General features: G+C 38.9%; 2 protein-coding genes across 2 annotated transcripts; both read right to left on the reverse strand.

Annotated features, from left to right (window-relative positions):
* Positions 1 to 3,286: 3,286 nt before the first annotated feature.
* On the reverse strand, positions 3,287 to 4,252 carry LOC125495637 (uncharacterized). The gene is made up of 2 exons (XM_048640415.1): positions 3,750 to 4,252; positions 3,287 to 3,650 (listed from the first exon to the last, which is right to left on the reverse strand). The coding sequence occupies exons 1-2, from the start codon at positions 4,250 to 4,252 to the stop codon at positions 3,287 to 3,289; spliced, it is 867 nt and encodes a 288-aa protein (XP_048496372.1).
* A 168-nt stretch (positions 4,253 to 4,420) lies between these two features.
* On the reverse strand, positions 4,421 to 4,840 carry LOC125495638 (uncharacterized). The gene has a single exon (XM_048640417.1). It carries the CDS (start codon positions 4,838 to 4,840, stop codon positions 4,421 to 4,423), a length of 420 nt encoding a protein of 139 aa, XP_048496374.1.
* Between the last annotated feature and the right edge of the window lie 6,411 nt (positions 4,841 to 11,251).

Here is an 11,251-nt window from a genome sequence, read left to right on the forward strand (position 1 = left end):
CTTCATTGGGGTTTTCCGCGTCACCATCTTTGTGTGTTCATCCCCTTTGATCCCCATTACATTCATTATTTGCATTCTTTGCATTGTCGTATACAAAATCTGGTTGAAATCGTCCCGAACTTTAATTCTGTCGTAGTAGACAAGTTTTAGCATAAATAGGCAGTTGCTCTTAGTTCCGCCATGAGCCTTACTTCCGGTAAGAAGTGCAGATTTTCCTTGAGCGCTTGTCCATTCTTTTCAAGGTTCTGATGTTTAATCCGATATGAAGGCAAGCCCACTTCGACTGGTAACACTGCTTTTGTGCCGAAAGCTAGCTTGAAAGGATTTTCCCCAGTTGCCTTTTTTTCTGTTGTTCAATTCGACCAAAGAACAACTTGTACTATGTCGGCCCATTTCCCTTTGAATTCATCTAACTTCTTTTTAAGGGTGTTTAGAATTTGCTTATTCGCGGCCTCTGCTTGTCCGTTGCTCTGAGGGTGGCAAACGGCTGAATACACGAATTTAACTCGAAATTCTGTTAGAAAAGCTTGTATGGGACGAAAATCGAATTGGACGCCATGGTCGAAGACGATAGCCATGGGAATCCCAAACCTTGTCATAATTTTCTACCAAATGAACCTCTTGAACTGACTGGCCTTGATTTTTGCTGTTGGTTCTACCTCTATCCATTTTGTAAAGTAATCAATGCCCACTGTCAGAAATCTCCTTCCTCCAGTTGCTTTTGTAAATAGGATGTCCTTCCCCCATTGAGCGAACGGGATTGGGCATAGGAAAGGCTGTAAATCATTGGTTGGTCTATTGATGATGGGAGCATATTTATGGCATTTGTCGCATTTCTTGACGTAATTCTGAGCATCCGCCAGCATACTCGACCGATAAAATCCCGTAGCGCCTACAGTGCCAAAGCCTTACCGCCAATGTGATTTCCACATATGCCTTCATGTATCTCCTCCAGGATTTTCTTGGATTCCCAGGCCGTTGCGCACTTTAGCAGAGGTAAAATGACTTCTTGTACAATTCGTCCTGATTTATGATGTACCAACTTGTTTGTCGCCTTAATTTTTTAGCTGATGTGGGGTCATTTGGGAGTGCCCCTGTCAGCTTGTATGCTACCAATTTGCTGAACCATTCCCCTTGCTAATTTATACTGTTGATGGTCACCACATGTTCCGAGATGCTTTTCTCTTTTTGCATGTCTATTGTGACTGTCCTCTCTACGCTGAAGAAGTTCGAACTGGCGAGCTTAGACAGGGCATCCGCTTTTGTGTTTTCTGCTCGTAGTATTGCTTGTATTTCAAAATGGTGCAGCTGAGCTATCAGCTCCTTAGCTTTTTCCATATACTTTATCATGTTAGCTTCTCGGACTTCAAAATCCCCTTTTAGCTGACCGCTAACCAGCTGTGAGTCCGTCTTCAAGAGCACATGTTTTGCACCGGCCGCCAGACACATCCTTAAACCTGCTATTGCGGCCTCATATTCTGCCTCATTATTCGATGCTGGGAACGCGAACTTGATGGCGTACTGGTAACTGTTCCCCGCTGGACTGGTCATTACTAGCCCTGCTCCGGATCCGCTATCAGCAACCGATCCGTCTACTTCTAGTAACCAGTTTTCTTTTTGTTCTATCTCCTCCTCTTCATACGAAGCTTCTACAACAAAGTCTGCCAAGGCTTGAGCTTTGATGGCGGTTCTAGGCTTGTATTGTATATCGTATTCTGATAGCTCCACGACCCATTTCAGCAAGCGACCTAAGCTATCCATCTTTTGCAGAGCCTTTTCTAGCGTCTAATTTGTAAGCACTTGGATAGGATGACAGTCAAAGTACGATCTGAGCTTTCTTGCTGCGATTATCACGGCCAGAGCCATTTTCTCCACTAGCTAGTAGCGGCTTTCTGGACCGTTAAGGATATGGCTAATAAAATATATAGGATGTTGTCTTTTTTCCTTTTCTACCAATAATACGGCCGCAACCATTTTTGGCGAGGCTGAGACATATAGCTGCAACACATCTCCCGTTTCTGGCCTGGTGATAGTGGGTAAGCTTTTTAAGCACTCCTTCACGGCCGCAAACGCCTTGCTCTATTCTTCTCCCCACTCGAACTTCTTATTTCCCCTTAGCAGAGCAAAGAAAGGCAGAGCCTTATCTACTGATTTGGAAATGAATCGAGTGAGGCCGCCATCCTTCCCGTCAATCGCTGGATATCCTTCACGCTCTTGGGATCGGGCAAGTTTGTAATTGGCTTGACTTTCTATGGATTCGCATCAATCCCTCTTTTGCTTACAAGGAAGCCTAAGAACTTGCCTGCTTTCACCCTGAAGACACACTGCTTGGGATTAAGCTTCATTTGGTATTTTCTCAATGTCCGGAAAATCTCTGCTAGATCCTCTAAGTGTTTCCGGTCAGTCTTACTTTTGACAATGGAGTCGTCAACGTAAGCTTCGATGTTTCTTCCCCTCTGATCCGCGAACACTTTATCTACTAGCTTCTGATATGTAGCTCCAACATTGCAAAGCCCAAATGGCATTGCCTTCTAGTTGTATACTCCACAATCTGTGATAAACGTCGTTTTCTTCCTGTCGACCTCAAGCAGGCTTATCTGATGCTAGCCCGAGATTGCGTCCATAAAGCTCAATAAGCATGGCCGCTAGTAGAGTCTACTAGCTGGTCTATTCTGGGTAATGGGTAGCAATCTTTTGGGCATGCCTTGTTGAGGTCCGTGAAATCCACGTACATTCTCCATTGTCCGTTAGCTTTTTTCACCATGACTACATTGGCCAGCCACTCTGGGTAGTCACAAGGCTCAATGAAGTCAGCTGCTAATAACTTGTCGACCTCTTCCTTTACAGCCATATTATTTTCGGCAGAGAAATTTCGCTTCTGTTGCTTGATGGGGCGGACGATGTTGTCCACATTCAGACGATGTACCATCACAGCCGGGTCTATTCCTGGCATCTCATCCGCCGAGAACACGAAGACATCTGTGTTTTCTCGTAGGAGAGTTACCAGGTTGATCCTGACATTTGGGTCCATATCTGTTCCGACAGCCACAGTCCTTTTCGGATCTTCCGCTAGCATTTCTTGCCGAGTCTCTCCATCTGGTTGGGGCCTTGGCGTATCTTCCGGCCTGGCTTCCAACTCTTCCATAGAAACCTCCATCATCTCTTCCTTCTCGTTCTCTTCTTCATTCATCAAAGCTATCCTCTGAGCCCGCCTCTGCTTCCTGGTTGGCGGATTTACTTCTTCCACTAGCATCCTTTTCGTTGGTTGCTTAAGAGTTGTTAGGTATCATGACTTAGCTGCCTCTTGATTTCCCTTCAACTTGGTTGTCGTCCCCACATTAGAGACGTACAACATAGTAAGGTGATATTTAGAGACAATTCCTTGAACGTCGTGGATGATAGGACGCCCAGTGATGGCGTTATAAGCTCCAGGTACGTCAACCACTAGGAATTCCGTCATCACATCTCGGGGTTCGGCATCATGTCCAATTCGGACCGGGAGGCTCAATAGGCGCTCTAGGGTCACAGATGCCCCTGTGAACCCTATTACTGGGTATCGGACGGGCTTCAAATGCTCCGGTCCTATCATCAGCTTCTCAAATGCTGAAAGGTATAATATGTTGGCGGAACTTCCTCCGTCAACCAGGATTCTATGAACCAAGCAATTTGATACTTTTAATGTGACCACCAGTGGGTCATCATGGGGGTATATGACATGTTCTGCATCCTTTTACAGTGAAGGACATTACCGGCATGGCTGGCGGTCGTTGAAATTAACTTTGTGTCTGAACTCTTTTAAACTTGCCTTTGCCCCGTTCACGCTTCCGCCATGAATGGGTACACCACTTATCACATGAATCTCACTGATCCTTGACTGAACCGTCTGGTTTACCGGCTTCACCAGATCTCCTTCCTTAGTTTGGGCGTTATACTGGCTGAAATATCCTCTTCTCACCAAATCCTCCAGATTATCCTTTAAGTGCCGGCAGTCCTCAGTCAGGTGGCCGTGATCCCCGTGGAAATCACACCATTTACTCTTGTCCTGATTCTTGTGGAACATCTGCTTCGGACGCTGCCATTTATCGCTATCTTTATTCATTAAATAGATCTGGCTTCTAGATGTGGTGAGTTGAGTGTACGCGTCAAACTTCTCTTTGCGTTCACTCAGATCTCGCCCGCTTTTCTCGTGGTCCCTCCTGTCGCGGTCACAACTTTCACTTTCTCTTTCGCGATCACTTCCTCTTTTGACCATATTCGATTCTTGTCTTCTTTCATCCCGACCACGATCACTCTCGCGACCATTATCCTTTCTCTGCTGGTCCTCCTTTTTCTTCTCTGGCTCGCGATTACTCACGACCCTATCAAATTCTTCACCCCTGATATAGTCATTTGCTTTGCCAAGGACTGGCCCGAGGGACGTTTAAGATTTCCGGCCTAGGTAGTTCTGGAATGGTGACCCTTCTTTGAGTCCCGTCATCATGGCCAACACAGCTACATCTTGTTGCAGTCTTGGTATTGAGACCGCTTCGACATTGAAACGGCCGATATAGTCTCTTAGGCTTTTATTCTTGCCTTGCTTGACAGACAGCAACTCTTCGGTGGTACGCTCGCGGCGCCTATTGCTCACAAAGTGTGTACTGAATGTAGATGACAACTGAGAAAAACTAGAGATGCTACATGGCTTAGGACTTTTAAACCATGTTTGAGCTATCCCAGTTAGAGTTGACGGAAAGACTTTACACCAGATGGCATTCACCTTTGTGTATAGGAACATGTGTCCTTCATAGGCCGCCACATGATCATCAGGATCAGAAGTGCCATCATACTTAGAGGTCGGCATCTTTATTCTTGTCATTGGATGGTTCAGTATATCTGAGGTGAAGGGAGAGAGCTTTGGCTTGATAAGCAGGTGACCTCCTGCCAAATAATTACTAGCACCCGTGGCGCTGTACTCACGACGGGAGCCACCCTGAGCCTCTTCTTCAGAATGGTACAACTCCTCTGTCTCTAGTATTTCTTCTTAATAATTCGATTGATCAATCTTCTTCTCTATCTCTCGTCCACTTTGGTTCAGGGACCGCATCTTTCGGAGCGGAGTACCGTCAGCGTTCCTACCGGCCGTGACCAGTGGTCGCTTACGGGCTCGCCAGCTGGCTGAGTAGGTGGAGTACTCTACTGGGGATTACCAGTTAACATCTGTCTAAAGGACGCTATAGTCTGTAACTGTTCAGGAGAGAATTGACTCAGTTGAGCCATGTTTAAAGGTACATTACTATTCGGGGTCTGCTCTTCAGGCATCCGATAGTTGAACTGCGGATTTCCTAGCTCCCCAGTGATAACTGGCTGCGATGATGTCTGACCGACTTCAATTTCCTGTGAACCATGACCGTTATTGTTTGTGTCACCCATGGTTGTTATCTTGAAAGGATAGGAAGCCCCTCCTTCTAGCGCCAAGTTGTTTCGGTGTTGGAACAGTTAACGTCCTCAATAGAATTCGCTTAATATGTGAAGAGTAACGTCCTTGCTGGATAACTGCACAATACACAAACGTGAGCTACTCTCAGGACGGTTGTGAGGAAACCCCCTCCGACGCTCAAGTTAGTAATGGTCCCACTAGGATTTTAGAGACAGAAACTAGAGAGAGAAAGATAGCTATTTTCAGTATGAGAGAGAATGTACCTGTAGAATAGTACTATTGGGGTATTTATAAAAGTACTATTCCTCTGACAGGGGTGTGTAATCCTTCGACACGTGTAGGGCTGTGACGCACTTGACAGGTGGGAAGATTCCCTTGCTTTTGTCTTGTTAGGCATCTGCCAACGTTGCCGGTCCCTGGGGATGAACTGACTTTGGTGGAGCAGTAGATGTTATATCAAGCTCGCATCCTCTACCACGCTCGCGGACTCTTTATATGTGGTCGCTAAGACACTTGGGTTATACCCATACAGTAGTGTTGCTATGGTTATAGTTGATGATGCTGAATTAGTGTTGCTTGTCAATTGATATTTCAACTTTTGGTACTTGTGTTGGTTGATTGAATAAATATGCATGGCACTTTGGTTGTGAACTGGTTGTGACGAACTCACATTGGAGTAGCTCCTTCAATTTACTAATAAGCATAGTTGATGTGTTATTGGTTGTGGTAAAGAAGTATGATTAGAAATTCTTAAGTTAGTTCAATAATACTTACTAATTTCATTTGATTAATGGGAAGCCTTATTTTAGTTACATTGAAATAGTAAGTTATACAATTGGATTAATGTTCTTAATTAGAAATTGTCATTTAGATTTGTGGAATGGTTTATATTAACTAAGTTAGTCGAATTAGTTTATTTTTCGAAAATCAGTGGGAATAGTTCTCGAGTATCATTATTGTTGTGGTGTTGATGATTGTTAACTAAGGTGATTGAATAAGTTGAGTTATGTGAGTCATTGAAGTTAATAGAATTAGAAAGCTATGAGTTAGTAAGGGTGATGTAAGTTCCTTTGGTTCTAATGATAGTCGAATGTTGTTAATCTTTCTATAGTATTTGTATTGTCAAGTATAATAGTCATTTTAGTTCATGGTTCTTGGTAAGTTAAAAGTATCACAATTAAGAAGTTCCAAATATATAAAGTAGTTAGCCACTAACTATTTGTATAACTTTTAGGAATGAGTTAGTTATGTCAGTTTAGCTAACTAAAGAAAGGAAAAGGATTAGTAAAGTGTTGATAATACATATTTGAGTAAATGTGATGAAGAAATACCTTATAAACGGCTTAAATAATAATGTTGGAACACAATTTATATTTATTAAAAGGGAATTAAGGTGTTTACTTCTCTAGTAGTACTTACTAAACAAATCTAGTAGTTCAGTAAATCACCCTATGATGGTTATGAAGTAAGAAATTATTCACTTTTTTATTAAATGTTTCAGAGTTGAGTTAATTAAAGTTAACTTATGAGAGATTCGATTTTATTGACTCGTAAGTGGAGGATGTGGGTTGATGCTCGAAATAGTTTTTAAAAGTACCAACTAATAATTGCTAGTAATATGGAGACTCTGGAATATAGTTTAAATCATTATTGAGATTGTGGTTACATAAGGAATTTGAGTATAATACTTGTAATTGGATTAATATAAATAAAGTGATGAGGATTGATTAGAATTCACATAACTAAGTTGGTTTATGAGATCACTTAAATGAGTATAAGTTCGTAGATTAGCTCCACATAGCCTGTTCATATGGTTGTGTAATCCAACTAGAGTGGGGAAGATTGCTTTATATGGTTATGAGTATGTTCTGTAGATTGATTTCGTTATTAAATCTGTTATTTGGAATTCAACAAATGGTATAGTCTGAAACAAATGGTGCTTGATAAAGGTTGTTATCATTGTTAAGTTAAATGTCAACTAATAATCATAAAGTATAAAGGAGTATAAACTATTTATATTCAAGAGTATGAGTTAGTGCGTAAGTGGTTTAATAACTCTCGTTAGTTAATTCTAACTTAGAGACTTTTGTCATTATAATGGATGTGCTATTCAATATGATTGTGGATTAATTGTGCGATAAGTTTTATGACTGGAATTGGATTGAACCTAAATGCTTAAATATTTATATATATATATATATATATATATATATTATTATATATATATATATTATAATTATATATATATATTATATATATATATATATATTAAACCTGAATTACGTATGGAGGAACTATGGCATGTGATTTATAGTTTTCTAAAGTGAAGCTTTATAATGTGGCTGGATGTTCAAAAGAGGTTAAGAATCACGAGTATTATTGGACGAGGAATGATCTGATTGAGTTATGAACGATAATCGAAAGGAATCTAAAAGGGGAAAGTAGCCTCGTCTGAGTCGACGGATGAGGTGACATGAATAGTGCCCCATGGACTATGAATCTTGAGGGGCCCAAAAGGAAACCTGCCCATTGCTCTGTGGGGAGATAATCGGGTGATATATCAGGTAATGTGAACCTGTGGATGGCTGATTGAATCAGCGAAAAAATGTACTCTGAACTAGTCGCGGTTATTGGCCAAAAGTAAAGCGAATGGTTGGCTGACGACCCTCCACTGTCGGAGTGTAAGCTTTGTCTCCTCCGCCGCGTTCTCTTCGCCCCCCCCCCCCCCCCCGATTAAAAGAAAGTTATCTCAAGTTGTGAAAGTTATATCCATATTGGATTCTCGATAAGGAATCGTATCATGGTAAGTTGTTTCGATATTGGATTCCCAATAAGGAATCATATCAGGTAAGTAATGAATGTTCATTCAATATTTGAATATGAATATCGATATTGGTTTCCTGATAAGGAAGCATATCATAGTAAGTTACATAGATGTTGGATTCTCGATAAGGAATGATATCTTGTTATCGGATTCCCGATAAGAAATCGTTAAGGTTAAAGTTGTTATGTTATTTAATTTATTGTCTGTTAAGGGTTTGTTATAACAGTATAAGAAACGAGTAATAGCGTATGAAAGCATAATAAGTTGGATTTTTGATAAGAAATCAATTATGGGAAATAAAGCATGTTATGTATATCTCATGTGGTAAACAACTTAGTTTCGTATTACGTTGATAGGTAACTAAATAAAGTTATGAGGTGTATCTATGTTGTGATTCTGTGGGAATCGCCTTGTTGTGCTTGCAATTATAAGAACGATAGTGGACTATGAGAAGATTAAGTGAACGAAGGTGTATCATGTATGCGTCCAACTAATTCTATACTTTGTTATGACTTGTGTGATTAATCTGGGCATGATGATTATTGACTGTTGAGTCGTTTTCAAGTAAAAACTATCAAAGCATGTGTTACTCTTGTTTACGGGTTAGTACTCAGCTTTGTTGATGTGTGTATGTCGTTTTGTCATTTCTGTGGCCTGTCACTTGGTGGGTGGCAGTATCCTAAATGTTTGAGGTTGAAGTCGTGAGTAATCTTTCTGGAGTTGAAGATGTTATGTTCCAGAAGAATAATTGTAATGTTATACGTGATACCAAAGTGAGGACACTTGACTTTGTAATAGTTAGTTATCAATCTTTTGTTTTAGCTCTTAATATTTAAGAGTCGTTAGTGCTCCTGATTCTCTGCTGCTTGTACCTCCGCGAAAGCGTTGAGGTTGTTAAGCTTTGGGATTTGGAAATATTTAATAAATTGAATTTATAAACAAGTTGAAATTATTTTCTGCTTTAGGGTTGTCCTATTCTCAAAGGAAACTCTGCCAGATGTTCTGTAAAAATATATGGGAATAGAGTATGAGAATCATAACGTTATTGTAATAGTTAATTAATTTGAATAGAGTTGGGAATTGATTTCCACACTCTCCGATGTAGTTCGGTGAGTGTGATGGTAAGAGTCCGAGGTATCTCGACTAGAGTCTCTTCTGCTGTGCTTAATCCTATGTAAGGTGGTCGGGAAAATTTGGGTTGTTATAAGTGGTATCATAGCTTGATTAGTTTTGGATACGATGTGATCTCCATATCATGGCGTAGAGGTTAAAAATAGGTTTAATGGATTGACTAAAGAGTTATGTATAAATGAATCAAGTCGTATAAGTGTTTGCGCTTACGCGTGTACTATATGATCAATCCATTTACTTGAATGTATTAATTGTGTGTATATTTGCTAATGTGTATAATGTTGTCTTGTTATGACTTGATTGTCTCTCATATTATTTACTTAAAAGTGTGTATTTCAAGAAAACTTATATGATTTGATTAAGTAAATAAATTTCAAACGAGATCTCTGCAAATGAGATGATTGAAATTTAATGCCAACAAGTTTGCCCCTTTTGCTCTTTGCTCCTTGATTTCGCGAGTCAAGTCGAAGTAGAGATTTTCTTTTCTCCTTGACGTCGCGAGTCAAGTTGAAGTAGAGATACAAAAGATGATAGTAGAATGGAGGCTGGCCACTCATGTCTTTGGAACTTGAGATTTTGGTTTATGAAAATAATTGTTTACAAGTTTCGAGGACGAAACTTTTGATAAGGGTGGTAGTATGTAATAGCCTTTTTTTTAAAATCGTTTATTAAAAGCTAATCATAATTATTAAGTTAATTATTTTCCGGATACTCTTCTTTGGGAAGGTGTTCTAGTAGACATGTTTTTTAAGCTTGAGGCTCCATAGTAAGAATTAACTTTAGCTGTTTTCCTTTATAAAATTTCAAATCATATAAGTTGTACACATAACTAATTTATAAGTACAATAAATTTAGGCCTCAGCAACACATGTTATATATGCCGATTTTAATAAATACTTAATAAATATCTAGGAGACATGATTTATTGTACAACCATTCGATTTTCACAAGATTTGATTTCGTTAATATACAATTTCCTAAATCTATTCGATCATGATATATTCTATATTATAAACAACTATGTAATTATAGTTATTAACATATTCAACCACTTTACATATATATATTTAACCACAAATAACTGATTCAAATAAATTTGAAAAGGAAAGTTTATAATATGAAAGTTAAAAAAATTATGTACACGATTTATAAAAGGAAAATTTGTTATGTTATATGCATATATGCCGATTTTTTATTTTAAAAAGTTTGAATCTTTTTAAAAGGAAAATAATCACGTTTATTATGAAAAAATACATATGGTCGGATTTTTCGTAAAGTAAATTTTTTTTATTTTTAAAATATACTTACAGAAGGAAATCACTATATATAGCATATTTGCAAGGTATATTATGTCACGCTTAAATCAAGTCCATGATTAACTCATATAATTATGGTTTTACACATTAGAAGTTTTGTGAGATTTATAAATATATATGATTCATATCCATGAGACCATGACACATACACAAATCAAAATCTACATTATATGTATAATTCTCGCGTATACGATGTACATCTTCAATTTCGAATCATGTAACAACATTTAAGGACGATACGTATATAAATTTGTAAAAATAACATTGATTACAATCAACCACTTCCATAAATGATTTATACGTACTTTTAATTAATTTAAATAAAAACTGTTATTTCACTAGGAACACTACAAGAGGGGGGGTGAATTGTATGTGTAAAAATAAACGTAACTTTTTACGGAAATTCAAACTTAAACAAATAAACAAGCTAAAGGAACACAAGGGATTTTTACGAGGAAAAACTTCTTGGGCCCGACAAGAAGAAATAACCTCGATCACTAGGGATTTTAAACTCAATTCTTTCACTAATTTGGCCAAACAACATTGTTACAACCTAATTCTACT

The sequence above is a fragment of the Beta vulgaris genome, chromosome 3 (genome assembly GCF_026745355.1).
Source record: "Beta vulgaris subsp. vulgaris cultivar EL10 chromosome 3, EL10.2, whole genome shotgun sequence".
NCBI lineage: Eukaryota > Viridiplantae > Streptophyta > Magnoliopsida > Caryophyllales > Amaranthaceae > Beta > Beta vulgaris.

What these genes read in the sequence shown, in the direction of transcription:
- LOC125495637 (XM_048640415.1), bottom strand. Translation starts at nt 4,252, where the DNA reads ATGGTCAAAAGAGGAAGTGATCGCGAAAGAGAAAGTGAAAGTTGTGAC. An exon ending in AACGACCGCCAGCCATGCCG is followed by an intron (nt 3,651 to 3,749) that starts GTAATGTCCTTC and finishes CTTGGTTCATAG; the next exon opens with AATCCTGGTTGACGGAGGAA.
- LOC125495638 (XM_048640417.1), bottom strand. Translation starts at nt 4,840, where the DNA reads ATGCCGACCTCTAAGTATGATGGCACTTCTGATCCTGATGATCATGTG.